This window comes from Gymnogyps californianus, chromosome 6, assembly GCF_018139145.2.
Source record: "Gymnogyps californianus isolate 813 chromosome 6, ASM1813914v2, whole genome shotgun sequence".
In the NCBI taxonomy this organism is placed as follows: Eukaryota; Metazoa; Chordata; class Aves; order Accipitriformes; family Cathartidae; genus Gymnogyps; species Gymnogyps californianus.
The window spans coordinates 23,868,676-23,891,279 of record NC_059476.1 but is presented as its reverse complement, the minus strand read 5'-3'; the positions used below and the strand labels follow the sequence as shown (position 1 = coordinate 23,891,279).

Genomic DNA, 22,604 nt, shown 5'->3' with positions numbered 1-22,604 from the left:
GGATCCAGGCTGTTGGCCCCCACGAATCATTCTGGTGTATCTGCGGGCTCAGTGAAGGACGCAGCACTCTTTTTGATAGCAGAAAGCTTACAGCACGATGTTACAGTAGATATGAATGAGGGAGAATAAGAGCTGTGCTGTAGGCACAATGTGAGGTATACATAGTGGTTATAGAGATGCAAGCAAGAGGAAAATGGGAAACTTTAGGCCAGGAGATTGCCATACATGCCCTGACTCCAAGCAGGGTATAAAGCCTGATTATTGCCCATAGGTATGTTACAGCTATACAAGATCTTCCAAACAGTACTGGGGGTTAACGCTTTGTGCTTTCAACCCACTTATCACACTGGGAAGTGTTATATGCATTTGGTGCCGGCAAAACCAACTGCAAAATCTAGGAAAAAGGGAAAGTGACTGTTTCCTGATGTTCCTTTATATCAACTTTGCTTGCAATTCTCTCTGCGGATTATTTTCTACTACAATCACAGCTGTGTTTGGGATTTTTTTTTCCCCCACTAGACTCTAGGTTTATTCAGTGGACAACTGGATTTTGATCCAGTGTGAAATAGGAAGACAATGTTTTCTGTAGGATTTCTGCTTTACATAGAAGCTGAAAGGTATGTGCATCTTTGAGTAATCTAGTAAAATGAGATACGTTCCCTTCATCCTAGAACCAGAATCCAGCTGGGTATGGGGGAAAAGACAGGGAGAGTTGCCTCATAATGAACAGGAGCTAAAGAAGGGGAGTCATTTGCATGTACAAAGCTGCACCAAATGCAGGCAATCAACCCTATTTCTGTCATGAATCAGGAAATTAGTTTCCTTGCTATTTGATTCTGCTGGGTTTCCCATACACATTACACAGATACTTCCTAGAACTCTGTAAATAGCTTTCTAGACTTTGTGGGTTTCCCACTACTTCTTGCTTCATGCATACAATTATTTTTCTTCTGTGCTTTCTGATGTATTATTTGAATGCCTGGCATTTTAGGAATTATGTATGAGAGCCTAGAGGACACTGGGTTGAATGATGGAGTGAGGAGGGGGCAGAAGGAGCGTGTAAAACAGAGCAAGACCCAAGAGAGCTTTTGAGGCATTACTGACAAACAGGATATTGAGACAGTTTTATGAATTGCATTAAAATGCAATAGGAGGAGGAAGGGGAACGGCGTGTTGATTTGAACAGAGAGGAAGAAGTAGTGAGGCACCTGTGGAGTGCCTGGTCTTCCTGGGAACTGAGGCAGTGACGGCAGGAGGCCTGAGGAGCAACCTTTTCCTTTCCCCTCTCCTCGGGGCTGGTGGTGGTGCTATCTGAAACTCTGGCCTCTGGGCTGTTCGCTATTAATAACCACAGGATGCCTGTGCGAGCAGCCTTCAGGAGTCAAATTCACAGCACTTCGCATCAGCACTTTGTGCTGGGCAGAGCTTGCCTGCGCCCGGGCACCCTGGGTGAGCGGGGCTGCTGGACAAGCCTCCCCAGCAGCACCCAGAGACGGGCTGGGAGGAAGCAGCCCACTGCCGAGCTCTGTGGCAGGGGCATGAGCTGGTCTGAGCCTGGCACTGCAAGCCTGAGGTGAGTTGACTGGGCAGCAAAATAGTTTAGAGCAGGTGCTGGAGAGGGTAAAGACTGGTTTGGTTTGCAGCACAAACAAGGAAATGACTGCTGCAAAGACCGATGCAGAAAAAGACAGAGGAATCGAACCAAGGGATAGGGCTCAGGGGAGAAAAGGATAATTGTGGCCCTGGCTTTACATACGGGATAGTGGGGAGGATGGGGACTGAGGCTCCAGCAGCCTCCCCGCCGTGGGGTGGCTGAAAGAGCAGTAGTCCCAGTGTAGCTCTGGACCCTGTCCATAGTGAAAGACTGCTGCCTCTTTCCTTACGCTAGACCAATTGCATGCAGCAGGTTTTCCACTCCCCAGTCCTGCTGGATTAGTCAAGGAGGACAGCAGAATGGGATGGACTTGCCTTCGCTGCACCATGGGAATGGGTGTGCTAGAGGAGCAGGGTTCCCCACCAGGGCCAGCCCTTTCTGCCTTGCCCCAGGGAGTCCACATTTGGGGCATACAGATGATTTCCCTCTGTTTTGCCAGTCTTATGACCCATCAGATGAGCCATAACCTCCTACCCCCCCTGCCTCCTGGCAGCATTGCCCCTTTCCTGTCAAGCAGGGCCTGCTTCTTTTATATAGCCAAGCAGATGTCCGGCTGCTCGAGGAGAATGTGCAGCGCGTGCTTTATGGCTGCACCTGCTCACGCTTGCTTTGGGAATACACCAGGATGGGCTCTTTTATGATGTGAACTACATAGGCAGCATCTCAGTAAAAAGAAAAGCTTGGAAATCTGAAAGAAAAACTAATCCAAGAGAGTATATGCCAATATGATTGGAGCTGGTTTGCTGTGGCTGGGCTTCTTTTAGCAGTTATCATCACCTCATCACATGCAAATCATATTGCAAAAGGAGCAATGGTGGAATGAAACTGCAAAATACATAGGAGATAAAAAGTCTTGATCACAACAAGGGCAGTGTACAAACTCCTAGAGCCAGCTGTTTGCTTGCTAGTTTTAAAATGTAACTCATAGTTCAATGTCTTCAGTTCTGAAATTTTAAGCAACTAAAGTCCAAAGAATCACAAGGACAGAGATGGTTAGTTATTCCTATTGCTGAAGCCAACGGGTCTTTGCTCATTTTTTTTGTATTGTATTGTATTAGGTGAGGATCTGTCCCCCTATATGCTGTTGTTTGGGCATGGACAGTGTTGAAGTGAAGGCAAGACATTTGCCCTACTTACATTATGTGTGATAACCCCCAAGAAGGACTCTGAGAAGCTGCCTGAAGTCGAATTGCTGATATTTCTCCTAATTTTCCTTGACTTTGCAGTACAGGTCTCTCATCCTATCTGGAGACAGACATGGGGAACACTGAAGCAGAAGAAATCTCCCTCTTACCCTCCTCCCTCCTCCAAAATGATATGCGATAAGATCAATACATAAGATACAGGTGCAAGTGACTTCAAACAAATTGGGCGAACAACTTTTCCTTTAACAAGTTTGCCTGTGCCTTCTTCCTCCAGCCCTTCTGTAACAAAACAGCAGCAGTCATAAAAGACAGAATTACTTAGGGTTTTGGTTTGTTTCTTTTTTTACAGAACTTGCAGTCTAGTGGTTTTCTGAATACCTATTCTAATTCTAATAGGACTATCTAAATATCCAAACCAAACTTGCACATTATTCAAAATGCTGCCAAATAACTCATGGACAGACCCAAAATCTTTATAAAAAAATAGGTATTACCATCTAATGATAACTGCATGGTATTATAATATGGTATGATAGAGCAAATCTTCAAACTGACATTCTGTTACTGCAGATGAAGTTACTACAAGATGATAACAGAGTACCACTGTGGCACACGTGGGTGCTGGGAGACTGCCATGTTGCAATTAAAATGCCTATTTTGGATGACAGTGCTATATGGCACCTTGGCAATGCTTCTGCTGTGATCTGCTGCCATATTTTGTGTCATAATGCTAAGTCTCCAGAGAACACCATAATGGCCTGCTGATGATATTCTGTATGGGATGATACCATTCACTAGCTCCTTCATGTGGAAGGGATAGAAAAGAATCTGTGTGTGAAATGAAGGCTGTGTATCTCTTAACTGTAGATGGCAACTAAAAGAGAGGCAAGAAATACCTTTCCAGTGTTTCATTCTCCATTTCCTTGTGTGTTTAGAGCAAAGCAGAGAACCCTTTGTGGGAATGCCCCTTGCAGGGACTCCTGCTCCTGTTAAAAGGAAAAAGTCCACTAAACTCATTGGGAAGCTGACACACGAAGGTAAGATATGCAAAACTGCACACGTGAGAATTGTTTGGATTCCAACCTGAATTTCAGCCTTTAAAATTTCACACCCTGTCTGACTGAACTCCCAGAGCAAGACATGCAGTGAACATACCAGGCGGCAGAGCCACAAATATTACTAAAGCTCAGCCTTCAACCACATCACGTTTTCTAATTTACTGTTCAAAAGCACTGCACACACACTCAGGTCAAATGTTGACCTAGATTACACTTTGTAAACCCATATTGTCCTGCAGCATTAGTTTGGATGCACACCAGTGTGAATGGAAAGAGAACATGATCTTTTATGAGTATCAATATTGCAGTGCCTAGTTACATTCTATGTTGTTCTCTCTCTTATAACCTTTGTCTCTAATTTGGTTTTCCTCTATATGAGAGAATTCCTTTGATTCCAGCACTCATTTGTTGAAAAAGTCAAAGTCTCTTAGAGGGGGTAATACACCAGGAAGAATATAACTTCGGACACTTTTCTTTCTACAGAATATCTGTGTATTGGGTAGGGTGACTTCTAATTAACTGTGATATCCTTATCTTCTCTTTACTTTTGACAGCATGGGGAAGGTTTTTAGAGGTTTTGAAAAGTAATAATTCAGTGTTGTCCCTTTTGTCAGCCCTCAAAAAGGGCTGTAGAAACTTCTTTGCTAGGATACAGGTATATATTTTTCTGTTTGTCCCTAATCCTTTTTTCAAGTAAACCAGTATGTAAAAATCCAATTTTCAGTTAAAGGGCATTTCCTCCTGTGCTATTAAATAGTGCTATATAAAATTGGCTTGCTAAAAAAATTAATAATTTCTTCAGAGAATGTCTAATAAAATGAATGGGCTTATACCAATTTTATACCAGTTTAAGGATGGAGATTCATTCTCTGTTGTAAATGAGATGTAGAGGTGGATAAGTGGTCTTAACCTTGCTTAATACAGAAAAAAGAAAGCCTAGGAAAAGTTGTTTATTTCTGAATGAAAAGCTTTAACTACATTTCTGCAAGATTTTTACACTGAAAATGTTTGAATCCATTGCTTTGATGGAGAATTGGTGGTACCAAATTAAATGGAAAAGGACTTATCGAGTAACCAGCCTATTAAGACTTGAAGAGAACTTCAACTACTTTTCCCTTTAAAAATTTTCCTTAAAACAAACAAACAAACAAAAAGATATAACAACATTGAATCTTGCCATGGTTTCAGGATAACGTTTAAACCAAAGCACACCAGAGTTGTCTTTATTTATTACATGTCAGCCCAATCCGAAGAGGTGACTGCCACTCATCTAATTCCAGAGGAGGGGAGGCGAGTGTAGGGCAGTAACCAGACAAGGCAGTGGTACATTTTGAGGCAGTACTAAGGAATCCTGCTGCGCTGACTGAGGTGCTTCAGATGTGGGACACATGCATCTAGCTCCACCCTTATGCAACTCTTCTCTGTGCAGATTTGCCTTGATTGCAATCCAGAGTAAATTCCACCCATCTATATCCAAAGCACCATTAATGTAAAAATTTGGTGCATAGGTTATTTCCTAAAAACTTAATTTAGAGGAGAATTTGGCTGCTTTGAAATCACTACTGATGCTGGAAAGCAATAGACAAGCGACTTGGACCAGAGCACTTGCTAAAGCATCCCATTTCATATGTTTTGTAGTCATGCCACAAGAGGTGTCCAAGCTGAACTTGGGGAAGAAGATCAGTATCCCCAGAGATGTGATGCTAGAAGAGCTTTCTCTCCTCACTAACAAAGGATCCAAGATGTTCAAATTACGTCAGCTGAGGGTGGAGAAGTTCATTTATGAGAACAACCCTGATGCCTTCACCGACAATTCTGTGGTAGGTTGGAGATTAAAACTAAAAAGCTGCTCCATACGCCCAGGGAAACAGGAATGGAGTGTGCCGAAGCTCTCCTCTGTCTGTATGTGCATGGGGCGGGGGCGGGGGGGGGGGAAGGATGTACTAGCAAAGAAGTGCAGGAAAAAGCCAAAATTATATAAACACTCAAGGTTTTTTTCCTTTCGGCAGCAGCATTAGTTTCCTTTGGCAAATATTTGGTATCACACATGCAGAAGCATGAGAAAATTCAGTACTGAGTGACGAGGGAGGACTGCATGTTTGGCAGGTGCTCAGAGCTGTGCAGGGCAGGGCTAATTGTTTTTGTACTCATCCCATTTCTTCTTTGCAAGACGGAAATAATCCATCCAGGTCTGACTTCAGCTCCAGTAGGTGCGGTTCTATTTTTAGCCTAGGATCCACTTTTATGCTTCCTGCTAGGCAGAGTCCTCTCCTCATTTCTGCAACAAGTTCCATAAATGAAAATTCAGGCAGAAACCTCTAAGCTGACACTGCAGTATCTTCGGTTTATTTGTTAGAAGCTACGTTTGTTTTCTTCTAAAGTATTTTCCTATCAGATATGGTGTATAAATTCAGACATTCTTTTTTTCCCTCTTTCCCATGAGTTAGTACTGTTATTTAATCTTTGAACTTCTCTCTACAGTTAGTTGCTGGTGTAAAGTCTTCTGAAGATACTTAAACTTCTACAAATGAAACTTTCCTTTCACATGGTCGTCAGCAGTCCAGTAAAACAAATAGAAAATCTTTCAGGTTTATACGCATTTTGAAGTAGCATCTCATCTTCTGATGTTCTTCAAATTTTATTTGGTGTCATTTTATCCCTTTATGGCATCTATTTTCCAGTCCAAGGAAACTCAAGCAAAGTAATACAAGTCAAACTGAAGAAAATGTTCTGCCAAACAAAAACACACTATTTTTTAGCCCTCTGAGGTTTTCAAAAGCAGCAATAAGTAAATCTTTGTAGTTCACTTCTAAAAATGACAATTTGGGAAGCAGGATGTGGAAAGATGCCTGAAAAAAAAAAAGTCATTAAAATTACAACAGTAGGTCAGATTACAGATCAGTGATGACAGATCAGAGATATAGCAAGCATATCCGGTGTTGTTAGACTTTGGGCAGTTTCTTCATCTCTCTGTGCTTTAGGTAGTTCATCTTTTCAGTGCGCTATCTCCTAGAAAGGATGTGAGAATGAATGGTGTGTTGAACTTTGGTCTCTTCAGATGAAAATCCTAGAGAAATGCAAGCTGTTTTTATAAATACTCAGCAATCTCAGAGCTCCTAAAATATATGAGGGCCAAGTTCATATGTCAGAATCTGCTGCAGTGAGGAGGAGTGAGAAAATAATAAGGTGAGGGAATAAAAAGGCTGAAGTCCAAACTTTGAAAAATTTGAGGGTGTCACTTGAGGGTGTCACTTAAGGGTGTCTAATCAGAGAAATACAATGCAAATGAGTTGTGACAAACTGACTCAAAACTGGACATGCACAGAGTCTCTCCAAGACTGACGTTACAAAGGCTAATGACAATCGCTTATTTTTTGTTAGCTGTTTTTCGTACTTTGTTTATTCATCTGTGCCTGACTTTCACTCCATACCCTTTCTGTAGTGAATCTCTCCCTCTATTCTGTAAGAACACCCCAGCTCCCAAGCTCTTTGAGCAAGACTGTAAGATACTGTGCTGTGGAGAAATGTATTTGGGGGTTAGACATGACCCTAACAAGCCTAGAATTTTCTTTATGGCTTTGCTATACAAGAACAATGGCATAGTCTCCAAACAGCAGCTGGTACTCTGCTTTAAAATCCTCCATGATTCACTTTCAGGGCTATCTTTTCTCAACATTCACGGTACAGATAACAAATCTCCATTGGTCGTTGCAGGAAGACTTCGGTCTGCCCTAGAGCCCTCACTCGGTGCCAGCTTAGCAGGATCACAAACGTAATTGTTACCATTTGCTGGCTGCCTTCTGCGCTCTGTGCAAGGACGCTGCCAGGCTGCATCCACTGCCTCCGTGGATAACTATTCTCATCACCACAGCGAGCTTGAGTTAGCACCTTTGCTGGCAGTCAGAGCAGCGAGAAGCTGAGTGATCGCAGCAACTCAGCCATTCTTTCGGAGAGCTGGTTGCTCTTGGGCAAGTAAAGGCAATAGATCTGTGGTCTCACTGTTATCTTCCAAACCACCAGGACAGTGTCTGACCTTAGCACCAAATAACTTTCATCAGAAAGCCCTTTTGATTGCAAGAGTTGATCAGCTTTCTGTTCCTTTCCTGTCTTGCTCCTGGCTCTGCTCAAAGGCGGATGCAGAAAAGAAGGCTTGAACAAAAGGGAACTGTGGGAGGAAGATAATGGCAGAGTAAAGAATTCCTACTGCTACTTCCAGTTACTTCCCCCTCCCAGTTAATTTTCACATCCTTTACTCCCCATCCCAAAGAAGTCCTTGTGCCTTTAAGGCTGTGGGACAGTGAAGGGATTTAGAGCTGGTGGTGTGTTTTCTGCTTTTATATCACAGATTTCTTAACTGTCTTAGAATATTCTCAGGACACACTTAGCAAATCAGGGCAAGAAAGGTCTGGGATGGAGCACAGATTGTTTCTTTCCCCCAAAAAAGTTTAACAGCAAGGTAATGTAATATAAAAACACACAAAGAGAAAGGTTATTAAAAATAAATCCAAACCATATAAGGGGTCCCAGAATAGCCTGTGCTGTAGCTGTAAACCTTCCACACAGGGAGAAGATCTCAGCAGTCATGTGTCATCGATCCACCCTCCTGCTTCTCTCCTCTTCCTTCTCCTTCAGCCAAAAAACCACACTGGACGAGATCACTCTCCTTACTTTTAGCGGGGAAAACATATATTGTGTGTGCATGAACGTCAGACAGCTCCATGCAAAAGTGAAAACATGCCACTCTGTCACTGCTGCGGCTCCACCCATCCAGTTAAAAGCAGACGGCAGCTAAATCCACAGTCAAAAGGACTGACCATTCCCAACATGAGCAAAATGAAATGCAGTACCTACTGTGTAGCTGTTTTCAATACTGTGACCCTCTTCTCTTGCAAATATACAGTACAAGGGGATGTTTTTAGGGAGGGCTGAGTTTGACACCTTTAGCACACTGATATCTTGTCAAACAGGGAGAGTTCATGTGACATCCTCCTTGTTTGGTGCTGTACTGGAGAAGCTGGGCTCTGCTGAGCCCTGTCTAGTAAATCAGAAGAAGGATTTCTTCTCCTCACCCCAGGCTGTGCCACCCTGTCGCAGGAACTGTGGTTCTCTCCATGTCTCAGAGGATATTATCAACGTCACTGTGGAGCTGCAAGATGCAATTTACTACTGACTAAAGACCATGATGAAATCCTATCTTGCTATGTGCTCTATTCCTGTAGCATCTGACCAACTATAGCATGAAGGAAATTACTACATTTATTTTTTAATGGTGAAACTGAACCACGGGGTAGATCAACGCATCACCCAAAATCATAGAGAGGGTCTCAGTCTTATCTCTGGGTCTCCTAAATCCCACTTCACTGTTCAGCAATTAATAGATCAGCAGTTCACAGACCTTTTCTCTACTTCATAATGCTAAATTTGTTTGGCCTCAAATACATCAAGATCATGTGAAACTATGTTTCTTAGCCTTACAGCCCCACTCCTTATTGCCCCAAGTCCTCTCAAGGTCCCACCTCCACTTTGGGAACCTCTGTATAAGACCTTCTTTCTATCATCAAGTGGAAACTGAAAACAAAACCATAGTTAGCTTTTTGGGTGTTGCTGTTATGCTGTTTTTCTTGCAGTGAGGATCCTTAAAAATAGTCTTTCTGCTAGTCAAAACGTGTGGCCTGATTTGGGTTACATGCAGGAGACAGTTTACTGAAAGTCTTGATTTGCCTCTTTTTTTTTTTCTTCCTCCTCTTTCTGCTTTACCTACCAGATCTTAAATTAAAACCATTAGGAAGATGGAATAACCAATATCTGAGTAGACAATTATCAGCAGTAGTACATCAAAAAACCTCAGACTCACAAACAAAAAAACCCACCTTGATACTTTCTCAGACTCACCCACAAGTTAAAATAAATGCAATTTCCACATCTTGGCAATGCCTGTATGAAAACAAGCTGAACATGTGTTGGCAAGTAATTTCTGCTGGACTTCAGGTCAAGAGGTCTCTTCAGATAAGCTAAGACACCAACTGTGAAACAAAACGTAAGAAGTGAAAAAGGTTCAGTTTCACCATTAAAGAACTGGATTACTGTTCTTCTGGATAATGGCAGGAGTTACCCTCTATTCCTTTTGCTGCTGAACAAGAACTCAGAGGAGTAAGCAGAGATGGCAGGAAGAAAATGGAAATGGTTATGTTACAATGCCAAAAGTGGTGCTTCACAGCAGACAGAAGTACACAAACAACTTGCCTCAGAGATCTTACATGTTAAATAGCCAGACATGATACAGTGTGTGAAGGAAAACACAAGGATGGAGGGACAGAGATGCTGCGATGCAGCTGCTTGGTTTAATGCACAAGCGTGCACTGATACCTCTGTTTGCCCCTTAATGTACTTAAAAGAATGCCTACCAAGATCACTGGAGGTAGGGTTAAAGGGAAAATGTTAGGAAAAGCATTCTTTCTAGAAGTCTGTTCTGCAGGGAATATTAAACCTCTTGAACACATGTTACAGGATAACTGCAAGCTGAGATATGAGAGTCTCAGGTTATGACCTAAGTGGAGTGAGCCAGCTGAGATGTAACTTTTCTAACAAAATGAGCCTTCCTGTGCGGGAGTTGGATTGGTGCAGAAGACCTAGAGGTCCCAACTATACCCAAAGCTGTGTAAGAGTGAACATGAAGTCTGATGCCTTGTTACTCAAGAAGTGACTGGTGTGGAAACAGCAGAATGACAGAGAGGAAGAGCCTTTTATTTTCCACAGCGGTTTGTTGGAGCACTGCGAGAAAACTTTGGACCAAAATTCTGAAACTCAATTTCTTTCATCCACAAAGAAAATGTGGCAAGGATTATATAAAATATACAAATAAGATCTAAATAATTTTGGGTAGTATTAGATAAAAATTCCCATTGTTTAGATGGGTAAATTCAGGCATAGAGGCAAAAAATAATTTGCCTACGATTAAACAGCAAGTCAAAAGTGGACCTGGAAATAGAAAGCAGGAGCTCAACCTGTTGTGCTTCTTGGGGGAACATGTTTTTTAAAAAATTAGCTTAAGATACTTTAACAGCTGAAGTTACTTTTTATTTTCATCCTTTTTTTTAAAGTAAATCATAGGTTTAAGGCTATGCAACTCCAAATTAAGGACCGAGGCACACACTTTGATAAAAACAGCAGGCAGTCTATGAGACTCTCCAAGTGTCTGAATTTTAAATCTCCCATCCCACCATTAAGGAGCATTTGAGTGGCTGCCACTGAGAAGGCGCAGTCACAGTAACTTCAGAAGTGTTAGTAACCACATAGGCATCAAACCTTTGGGAAGCTCTTTATCAGTGAGGTGGAAATAGAAACACATTTGGTGGCCTCAATCATTCTCTTTAGGGCACAGCAAGGAGCTGACGGGGAGCACACAGTGTCTCCTCCTGGGGACTGCCTGCAGTGACGTCAGGACCTTGAGATACTTAGAGATCTCAGCTCCATTAGTTGGATCATCTTTCATTATCTATTTTTCATGAGACACATGCAGTAGCTCTAGGGAATTCAGAATTCATCCATCTAGGCACTCAGCCTGCAGGATCAGGCTCTTGCTAGCACTAAGGACTTCAAAGACATGAGCCCAATTTGTTTAGCCAACCCAGGGGACTACACATCACATGAACTTGCCACAATTGCTCTCTTGTTAAGAGTGGATTTAGGGATGCCCAGGGACTGATAATATCCACTATCTCCAGCAACAAACAGACAGGGCAGACCCTGCCACAGAGGAACTGTGTGATCTGTCCCCAGAGCCAAGAGGAGAAGGTTATCAGCCTTCTCAACTGACACTCCTGGGCTTCTCTCCTGGGACTTCCACCAACAGGGTCAATAAACCCTAACTGAGAGGCTGGTTTTGTGATGTGAATATACATATACGTAAAAGCTTCACATGCTGTTAGCAATGGCCCAAGACATGGATTCCCCTTAAGTGTAAGCCATATTTCACTCCGAACACCCTGACCAGAGGCACGCTGTAAGTACAGTAGACAAAGCTGCACCTACGCAGCCTTGACTACGTCGAGACTCCTGCTTGAGGTTGCCGTTCCTGAGCTCTGCTCTCTTGGAATGAGCTCATTTGAATTCACTGAGGTTCAAGATTTCAAAAAGACGAATTTGCCTTTGCCTCCTGTTAATTTGAGCTAAGACAATCTATTGTGGTGGCCAAAACCAAAAAAAAATTATATTTTTATTCTAGCAGGTGAGTAGACTGGGGTGTTGCATGGAAAATGGGTCTTTCCTATCTAAATGGAGATGTCTGTTGAACATAGGATGTTTTCCCAGTGGGTCCATGAAGAATCATGAACTAGCCTGAGACCAATCAAACTAATTTCATTTGCAGCTAAATAAGATTTAGGTTTGGCTTTCTTGAGGCAGACCTTGTGTTTCAGAGAAACTTCACTCCTGCTTAGTGATAATACTGCAATTTAAAATAACACCAGATGACAATGATGCCTCTTCCTGGTCACATCAAATACTGCTGTGCACAAAATCAAACCAGCCCTTTTTACTGTAGCTCATGTTATGCTGATGATTTGTGACCTTTTTTCTTGCAGGAGAGTCCATGTAAGTAACCAGAGGAAAAGAGAAATGCGCATTTAATTCTCAGGAAGGGCACACAGTATGGGTAAAACTTGAAGGAAAACAGATGCAAATCCTGTTTTGAAATTAGTGAGCAAATCAGTAGAAGCATTAACCTTGCATATATATTAATGTTTTGAGAATAACCTCATTCTGACCCCTAGCCCTCAAAATACCCTTTTTTCAGTTTGCCTTTTTACAGCTACATAGCTCCCATGCATAATTGAACAAATTGCCCTCCTAGCTCCTGTGCACAGCTTAATGGTCACAGTCCTCTCCCCTCTCAGTGCTTCCTGACATTCAGGGGAACATTATCTCCTCTGTTCCTAAAAAGGGAATTCCCTACAGCTAGGAGAAGGACAGACAGTCCCTAAAGGCCCTGGGGGCACCAGCTCTGCCACTTCAGCTGCAGCTGGCTGCCTGCCTGGGTTGCAGCCTGGTGACCTGCTGTGAAACCCTGGACACTGTTGCTGGAGACACAGGGAGCAGAAGGTTAGATAATTCTGCCTTGAGCCTTGTGGGGTTTTCACTTCTCATCTATTTTTAGCTGACTGAACAGCTGGCCTTGGAAGCCTGTTTACAGCCTGGAAAGCTTCTTTTTGCTAAACTGTACTAGGTGTAAGAGCCCTGAGAAAGCCTTAACCCTTTGAGAGCCAGCCTTGAGGTTGGCACTCTTGTCTCCCATTGACTGCCGGAGATGAATTTATACAAGCAGAATTGCAACATGAGGAACCACGGATTCATTCACGTCAGCTGTATTTGTTACATCTTTGCACATCTATAGCTGATCCCCTAGTCCAACAGGAAAGACCATATGTGATATATAACCCAGGTTACTTGTATTATACAGCTGTGTGGGCTGTAATACACAAGAGATACTTTTTTATATCTGATAGGAGTCAAGCTTTGATCTCACTTATGACCAATACATAAAACATTTTTCTGAACATAGAAGTTTCTGTTCCACACAAGTATTTATTAAAATTGCTGTGTGCAAAGACAGGACCTTGTGCTCGCACCACAGGGTCTATAAATTCTGCACGGACTGTTTGCTCTTTCACTATGTACTGCAGGGATTGTGCCTTCTAGCCTGGACTGGAGAGAGTGGATGGCCTGGAAAATAAGACCAACTTGATTTTACTGATGGATACAGCTTGCTTTCTTGCCTTGTTGCTGATTAGATTTGGTTCATTAATGCACATACTGCTACAAACAAAACTCTTCCTTTTTGTTGTTTTCCTCTTGTGGTCTCCAGGAAGTCTTTCATGTTTTCCCAGGCTGCTATCTCTTCAGTCTTTCTCAACGTGTAAATACCCTTCTCCATGCAGACCTTCACATATATGGAAAACAGACATATGGGCAATCATCTTCCGGGCTTTTAGGTTGTCACAGGTACCCCGTTGTTCTGGTGCCCTGTAACACTTAGCTCCCACACTGTAATCGAGCTGACTTTGCTGGGCCATCTTAACCTTGTCATGAAAACACTTCCTATTTCTTGTCCAGCTTGCTTTCCCACAGGTTAGCCAATGTATCTCTGTGTGGACCTCTACCTGCTCTGGCAAAAGCTGTATTTCCTTTCCCTTCCTCCTGTATTTCATAGTGATCACTGTTGGGGACAATACACAGATCCCTCTCTTCTCACCCTGATCATATAAAATGACTATGAGGTGTCCATTAAAAGGTGTGCTTCCATTGCCCTTGCTGCTGTTCTACAACTGCTCCTATACTGAATATAGGGAGTAACTCACACAAAGTTCTACCACTGGTTTTGTAACTGAGACACAAAACTGGTCAGATCACGGAGACTCAGGAGTTCATGTTCTGGGACCCAACCCTGCAAATGTGAATGGACCATGTCCTGTAACATGGATTCCTACTCTCTTTTCTCCTGCCCTAGGATCACTTTCAGAAGTTCATCCCACCAGGAGGGCATTACGGGGAAGATGCTCATGGCTATGCCCACGGGCGGATGGTAGGAGGAGTGACAGCTGGGCAGCATGGCTCCAGTAAGCAGCATCATCCCGCTGTTCCTCCTAGGCCTGGAAGCAAAGGAGGCTCTAGAGACAGCGAAGGGGAGCGTGCGGGGGAATCGGCTGGAAGTGGTGGAGAAGGAGGCGATGGTACTGAGAAAGGCAAGTATCTCTCTGCAAGAACAAGAAATAGCTAAAGCTATCAGAGCTCGTGCCAACCTTACTCTTAGGGACAGGTAAATTAATTTCACTAAAACCTGAATTCTTCCAAACTAAGTTCCATTGCAAGTCTAGAAAATTTGAACTGCCTTTAGCTTGATAGTTTTGTTTGCATACTTCTGTGTTGCTCAATCATAGGCAAGAAGCAGAAATACCTTCCTTGGCTGGACCAAAGAAATGCTGGGCAACTTAACTACTGAGCTCCTAAGGCTGATACAGCAGTATGCCAGTATGGCATACCCTTTCCTTTCAAGGGTTTCACCCTGACCGCTACTGGAGATAGTCGTATTAGCTCTTTCGCTCAGTAGTCTGACCTGACACATCAGTCTCGAGTATAACAGCCCTGATTTCAAATCAAAGCACTTTTTGGATAATCTTCAGAAAGGAACAGCAATATTTCCAGAAGTTACCTGGTAATCACCACTGGTCTACTGAAGCAATATCTTTATGAGTAAAAGTATTTTTCATTGAATTTAGCCTTTGCTTAATTTTATCCTCTGTTTAGTTTGGCCAGAAACCTCTAGAACCAAATCCCTTGTATGAGAATCAGCAGGTGAAATTGTTATTTTAACAGTCCCTATGGGATTTTACAACAAAAAGTAAATTTGCTTGGGAACCAGGAACCGCTGTCATAAGTGACCAAATGAGTGACTTGTAAAATCCAAGGTTTTTCATTTACATTCTGGAAGAATGTGCATTTTATATCAAAATCAGCTTTTACATTTCTGGGCATCCCTCTGAAAAAGAAATCTATGTAGACTCTCTGTCTTCTTATAGGAGATTTTTCTCCATTTTTCTCCTATTTCTGTGTGCAGGGAGAAGGAGGATTAATATCATCCCAAAGCTTTTACTGCAGAGGTGGATCCCAATTGCTTTTATTTTTCAACCCTACCAATCAATTTACTTCTAAAATACGTAGTTTAAGTCCTTCACGCAGAAAGAGGGGGGTAGTTGTTTTTATTTTTTTAATGAAAATGAGATTCTTGTACATGTCTGCATTTCTCTGAAACCAGGAAAGCCCAGGATTTGGCAAGGTTTGAAGAAAATAAGCAAGACAAAGAAAGAAAGTGTGATAAAGAAGAAGGTTTCAGATAAGAGCAATAGTGTTCACTCTTTGCCACTTACTTCATAAGGATTTATGTTTTCTACACAAACTGTAGCACCATGAAAGCACCAGAATGTCTAACTCCATTAACCTATTATTCCCATCTGCCCTAATCAAGCTAAGCAGAAGTCATTGCTCAGGAGTTTTAAGCTTTATGAAGGATGAGAATCTTAAAGTGTGCTACATATCAATACACAACCAATGCTCTCTCTTATTAGCAAGCTGGTATTATACACAATTGGAAGAAAAAAGAAAAAAAAAAAAAAAAGAGGCACACAGAATGAAAACCCTTGTCTAAGCTCATTTGTTTAATGGAGCAGCCAGCAGCTAACCTAAAATTTCTGGCAATCGAGTATCTGACTTAACAGCAAAGTGCAACTCTGTCATTGACAGGATTTTAACTTCCAGAGAGATACCTCATCATATTTTCAAACTGCTTTTAGCCATCCTGACGTGTTTGAGCCAGACTTGTCTCTAACATCCTGGTTCAGGAGGGGGAAAATATGAATGTCTGTTCATGTAATCACAAAGAAAATGCCAACTTATAAAAATACTGAGACAAGGGAGATGGTAATTTTAGGACATTCAAGAATAGACTACTGAGGAAAACATTAGTAAAGATGGTTGTGGGTTGCCAACACCCTGAAATACAATGGTTAAAGGTTTTTGGTCAGTTAGAGCCAACTTCAAAGTTTGAGCCCAGTTTTGGAGTTTACACTCAGGGCTTTGTTTGTTGCATCTGATGATGATGGTGAGGTTTATGTGGAGGGGTTATGTCTGCTATGATCAGACAGAGAAGAAAATTATGAAATCAGATAGCATTTTGCCTTGTATAAAGCTTCCCCCAAGGTAGTGAAAGAGATGACTGGGTAAGGATATTGGTTCTTGGGGTAAGAGGTTTCTATTTGAGTGACCAGAGAGAATGAAAAATTAGCTTTCAAATATATGCTCTAATGCAAATTCCTGGATGAGTGGCTCTTAGACTGTGGTACACCTGCTTTTGTGGATAAGGACGGAAGTGGCGTATGACAGTCTTTTTTAAGAGAAGTCTAACCGTAAAATCTCGGACTTGATCTAGGCGTTACAGAATCTGGAAACAAAGCTGGTATCTCAACTTCAATAGCAGAATACAGAAAGGCAATGTATTTAGAGTAAGTGTCATCTAACTAGAGTGTTTTACCTTCCTCTGTTTACAGATGGAAAGTCAGGAGGCAAAAAAATCACTGTATTTAAAACTTACATCTCCCCCTGGGAACGAGCAATGGGTATCAGCCCCGAGGACAAAAGTCAGTTCACCATTGACTTACTGTCATATAGTCCCAAAGCTGATTTCCCCCATTACAAGTCTTTTAACCGGTAAGTCTTCTTGGATATTCATTTCAGTTTATTTAGCCTGAGAAAACACAACAACCCTGGCCATAGCCCTCCTGTCTTGTGCAATGTAAATAAGTTTTAGTTGCATGTCATTTTGCTTAGCAGAGTCTCCTGTGGATGAAACATTTGGAGGCCTACAAAGAGAAGATACATTAAGAGCTAGAGATTTCAATTCAGCTACGGACAGAAAACCTACGCAGCTGGATAAGAGGACTTTAATCATATTTCCCTTTCTTTCTCACCCCATTTGACCAGGGAGATTTAGCTTGCCACTGTTTATTACTGAAGCCATTTAAAGTTCAAGAGTTCAGGAAAAATACTTATGTCAGAAGCCATATACTTCACAGTACTTCAGATAAGAATCAGGATCTTCCTGCTGCTTCTGATAAGAACTGAAAGTTTTACAAATATTTCTAGGGCAGCAACAATTTTCTGTTAACCTCTCTATATAATTTTGCCACCCACTTCCATAGCCTCAGGACATACCCAAATCCCACTCATTTCTGCAATAACGCAGCCTCTGCCTCCTACATATACAGGGTACCAATAGGTGTGAAAGGTGTATGGTTTGATGGAGATTGATGCAACAGGGGCGAAGGAAGTGCACAGGAGCAGAGAAGGGGTTTTTTGTTTTTAAATCTTTTTTAGTACATAGGCAATGGATACATTTATGTTCTTGAGAAGGATTTGTTGGCCAGCCAACTGCAACAGTGGTAAAATTTACAATCTCGATAACTTTGAGTATTTATTTTCTAAATCCTGTTGTTTACCTATGCTCTGTTTGCTAACTCCATGTATTCCCCTATGCCAGGACTGCCATGCCTTATGGGGGTTATGAGAAAGCAGCCAAACGGATGACCTTCAAAGTGCCTCAGTTTGATATTTGCCCTTTGCTTCCAGAATCTCTCATGATATATAATCAAAATTTCAGCAACAGACCCTCCTTCAACAGAACCCCAATACCTTGGATGCCTTCAGGAGACTCCTCCGAGTACCATACTGAGGTCAATGTGCCAAGGAGTGGTGAAACAGAAGAGCTGTAAATCCCCACCGCCAAGGCCTTCCTTTTTCCTCAGCCCTTTCTATTTGCAAGTTGATAGTAAGGAGCTGAAAAGTGCAACTCTAGTTCTGTCAGCCCTTCCTTTCTTTTGCCCTTAGCCCAGACAAGCTCCTAGCAGGTTCTAAACTTATCTTTGCTGTGGTCTTAATTCATATCAGAAACAGTTTGAGGGAAAGGAGCTTTTCATTCACCAGGGCATAAAAGGGCAAAACTAGGAAGTGTTTTTCTGTTTAGCAATGCTAAATGCTGCCTGTCTGCTCCATAATAAATCTGTTTTGTCATATATTAACAAGTAATAAACCACTAAAAGTAAAAAAAGCCTTTGTGTTTTCTCTTTAAAAAATGCTGCTGAATGAATTTGGGGATTAGCAATAACAAAAGTTTCAATCTCACAACTAGACTGTTAGCATGGGAAGAAAGATCAGGGACTGATGGAGATGGTCATAAGACAGGTATACATCAAGGTGGCTTGGATAAATACTGAAAAACTGATGGTGAAGAATGATGACTTTGAGAGGAAATGAGACAGGTAATCATAACAGCATCAGAGATAAAACAGCAAGTCAGCCTGTCAGTGTAACAGACAGATTAAAGTATTTCACTGTCACCTAAGATTCCCCAGTTCTCCAGAGCATAAAACAGGTGATAGCTTAAGCAGTTTTTTCTTCATACAGAGACACCAAGAAGGCAATAGGTTGGGAAGGAACACAGGCGCACCCAAGTGAGATGACTTGCCCATAGCTACAAAGCAAGAAAGAAAAAGTTTTAATTACAACAGAAATAATTTGACACCCGCCACAGTACATTACTTATTCAAATACACAGCATCAAAGTCTATTCCATTTCTTGCAACAGTTTTATCAGTGCCACACATATAGAAAGGCAGGCAGGCACTGTGGAAAACCAATAAAGAACTTCATTTTTCTACATGAAATACCTTCTGTTTCATGAACATTTGCACACATAACATAAAAGACTGCTGTTTCACTACCATATCCTAGCTTAGCCTGCATGAAGACTGGTTTGGAATTCTCTGTCCTGGTGCCTTCTTTAGATCAACATTTCCTCTTATAAACAGGGTTAAACAGCTTATTTACAGGGACAGCTTCCATTGAAGTATGTTTAATTTAGGAGTTTTTCCTCCTTGTCTAGAAATCCCTGCAACCATATATTTGATTTTTATTCTGTTTGGATAGTTGTGAGGTTGGCTTTATTACACTCCTCTAAAAGGCTACTGCCAGGGCCATCCTGAGATCTCTTAAAAATTGTGCTAATAATAACAAGCTGCAGAAGTAGTGAATAAGTAGTTTCCTAACCTTTCTGCTGAAATGGCTAAAGAACATTTATTATATGTCCTATTAAATGATTAAGAAGTATCCGTAACTCAGTTCTGTGACTAAACTTAAAAACATTAAGGTGGTACTTTGATCTTCTGAAGAACATTTCAACAAAAATGAAAAAGGTTGTCTTTTTTGACATGTTCCTACAAAGTATTTGAAGTCTGAGTTGAAAAGAAATCCTCAGAAAAACTTGTCTTGTTTCTTTGGATAAAATGGATCCAGGAATCAGTTGAAAAGACATTTCCCACAATGATTTCCTTTTTTAATGCCTACATAAATACATGCAAATTTCACTGGTTAAAGACATTTAAATGGGAAATTCTCACATTCTACAAAACTATTAGTTTATTCCGTATTTGATCTCTGTCTGGAGATAAGGTTGCTGTGAGTTTTCCAACATTTTTAATCAATCTAGCTTTTTCAATTGCATTATAATTAAGGGGGAGGGATTTCTTTTCCAGTTCGAAAAGTATTCTAACTATATTACAAGAATCCAGGCTACAAAGAGAATGCCAGCAGTTCAGAAAGAGGAAATTTCAGAGAAAACTAGGTGACACTAAACAAAGTATTTTCCCACAAAATATGCCATTTATTGCCTCTCCTTTTCTGACACAAATTTTAGACTCTTGCAATACAGAATTACATGATTTTTTAAAGTGAAACACATGATGCTTCCATGGTAAATATGTCAGGAGCAGCAGAAACAAGACAGTTTGGTACCTGGATGTCATGGTCTATTTTCAGTAGCAGGTGTTCCAGATCATGGGCCAGTTAGACATATCAAGGTGCAGAGAAGGCTGGCTGCTCTGAGGAGGAGAGAGTCCCAGGCAAGCCCAGCACAGGCAGTGCCCTCACCAACCAGCACACAAGCCAACCACATCTAAGCATGGCAGGCAGAGCTGAGTGCTGGTGACCGGGTCCATCAATCATCCCAGACACAGTGAGGGGATGAATCAGGCATGGAGGCCATCCAGGGAGTCTGGTCAGCAGCAAAAGGAGACAGGGCTGGACACAAGCTACACTGTAGGTCCAGAGTCCATCTAGGAGACAGGCTAGCTCCAGCACAGGTCTCAGGTCCACCCAGGAGACAAGAGTGCAGGCTAGCACCCCTACAACATAGCTCAGACAAGGACCCCAGGCCCAGAACTGAGCTTAAATGGAGTTTCTGGGCCATAAGTGGGGTGAAGGTCCCAGGTGAGGCTGGTCAGGGCAACTAAGGGCTGTTGGTGCACACAGGGCAATGACACCAAAACGTCTGGGAATTCCAATATAATCACAACAATCATTTGAGTTCTACTGGAGCATAGGAAAAAAAGTCTAAATAAAATAGATCCTTAAACATGCAGGGAAAGGTAAGAAATACTGTGCGGAAATAGCACAGTGCTCTCTGGTGGTGTAGTTTCAAAGTTCTCGTGTACAAGGCAGGCAGTATCATCCAGCAAGTAGGTCAAAGGACTGAGTATATAACCAAAGCTCTCTCTGGTTCATAATGTCCTGTTGGACAAGAGTTTTTGCCTGTGCACTCCATTATCCCAAACCCTAAACGGCGATAAAAAGTTGCAATGTACTTGGAATTAGTATCGTATCACTGCAAATTATTAATAATATTGCTATAATTCATACTTGTAAGCTAAAAGGATCCTTCAGTTTTGGTAAATTTGCTTAATGAGGCATATAGCTCTTCTTTTGCCAGTACACTTTCAATCTCAAATCCTGTCAAGCAGGATTTATGTGCTTTTTTTCCTAGTACAAAATGAGAAATACAACACTACATGTTGTAGAACAATTCAGACAACTATTGTCTTGCTGTTTACATAGCTTAAGATACATGCTAGTTTAGTAATTATCCAAAGTAACGTTAAAAGTGAGAAAAATCAGTAATCCTAATTCTGTCTCAAAAATAATTAATTTCAGTGAGGCTTGCAGCTACTGTAATCAGGGCAGAAGTTTGTCCAAAATGATCAAATATTTAAGAGGAAGTAAGTAACTGCTCCTGCTCTTGTTTTCCTTGGGCTATGATGTAGGCTCAGGGGAATTGCCTATCTCAGAGAATTATTTATATTGGGAATAGGAGGATTTTATAAGATTTAATTACAGTGTATTTCCCCCATATACTAGGAGCTACAGAATGGAAACTCAGTCATCTGCTTTTAAGCAGGACCATCATAGTTAGAGATAAAAAAGAACTAACAAATTATTGAGCCCATCCTCTTGTAAAGGCAGGCTACAGTTCCCTCACAGAGGATGTACGGGATATTAAGCTTATACTCCATGGAACAGCAGCCAAAAATCCATTTAATAGAGAGAGGCTGGCCCATGAAAAACAGATTGGATAGAATTTTCTGACATTCAGATCTTTCATTCAGAACAAAAAGTTCTTATATTTTTAGTTATTTACAGTGTTATTTTTAGGAATATTATTTTACAGTTTCCAAGCTTTTAAATGTTTCTCTCATGTAAGGCAACTTGTATGATAAAGAATCCAAGGCACACTGAAAACACATAAAAAATAGTGCCCACGTTTTAATGTAAAAGAAAGGTGTTTAATAAAATCTCAGCAATACTATCCATAAATATGGACTTGTATGTTTTAAAATCTTGCCTGAAGTTACAGCTGATATCATAAATATTTGGCAGGTAGTAGCACAGTTGGTATGCTTCTCTGTGTTGTGCAGAAAATCTTTCATTTGACTGTAATGTATTCCCTAATCAAAGGGTTTGCATCTCATAATCGTCTCTCTCGTGTGAGCAGCTTGCCATTAGTGATGATGATGATATAATTCATACAACTAACATCTGGGAATTACATTTGATGTTGTTATTGACAGAGCATTTAGAGGAGATGGCTTTGTCATTAGGCTTAGTGACTCTGAAATAAAATTTGGAATAGTTTCAGGCTGTTAGGAGAATATGGGTTTTGTCTTGTTTGACTTTTTTTTTTAAACCATACTGTGAATACATAAAATGTATTCACTTCTCTCATACAATATGGCAGGCACCAGACAGCCAAGAGCCTGAACATGATCATTCTGTTATGGAGCAAAGAGGTCTGCATGTGGCCATCCCTCCATG

At 41.4% G+C, this 22,604-nt stretch overlaps 1 protein-coding gene across 1 annotated transcript; it reads left to right on the top strand.

The window, feature by feature from the left end:
- The first annotated feature begins 1,494 nt into the window (after positions 1-1,494).
- MYOZ1 (myozenin 1) lies at positions 1,495-18,501 on the top strand. The gene is made up of 6 exons (XM_050899180.1): positions 1,495-1,573; positions 3,735-3,836; positions 5,496-5,677; positions 14,362-14,596; positions 16,955-17,114; positions 17,944-18,501. Exons 2-6 carry the CDS (start codon positions 3,761-3,763, stop codon positions 18,173-18,175), a joined length of 885 nt encoding a protein of 294 aa, XP_050755137.1. The 5' UTR covers positions 1,495-1,573; positions 3,735-3,760; the 3' UTR covers positions 18,176-18,501.
- The last annotated feature ends 4,103 nt before the right edge of the window (positions 18,502-22,604 follow it).

What these genes read in the sequence shown, in the direction of transcription:
- MYOZ1 (XM_050899180.1), top strand. Translation starts at nt 3,761, where the DNA reads ATGCCCCTTGCAGGGACTCCTGCTCCTGTTAAAAGGAAAAAGTCCACT. An exon ending in AGGCGATGGTACTGAGAAAG is followed by an intron (nt 14,597 to 16,954) that starts GCAAGTATCTCT and finishes CTCTGTTTACAG; the next exon opens with ATGGAAAGTCAGGAGGCAAA. An exon ending in CATTACAAGTCTTTTAACCG is followed by an intron (nt 17,115 to 17,943) that starts GTAAGTCTTCTT and finishes CCCCTATGCCAG; the next exon opens with GACTGCCATGCCTTATGGGG.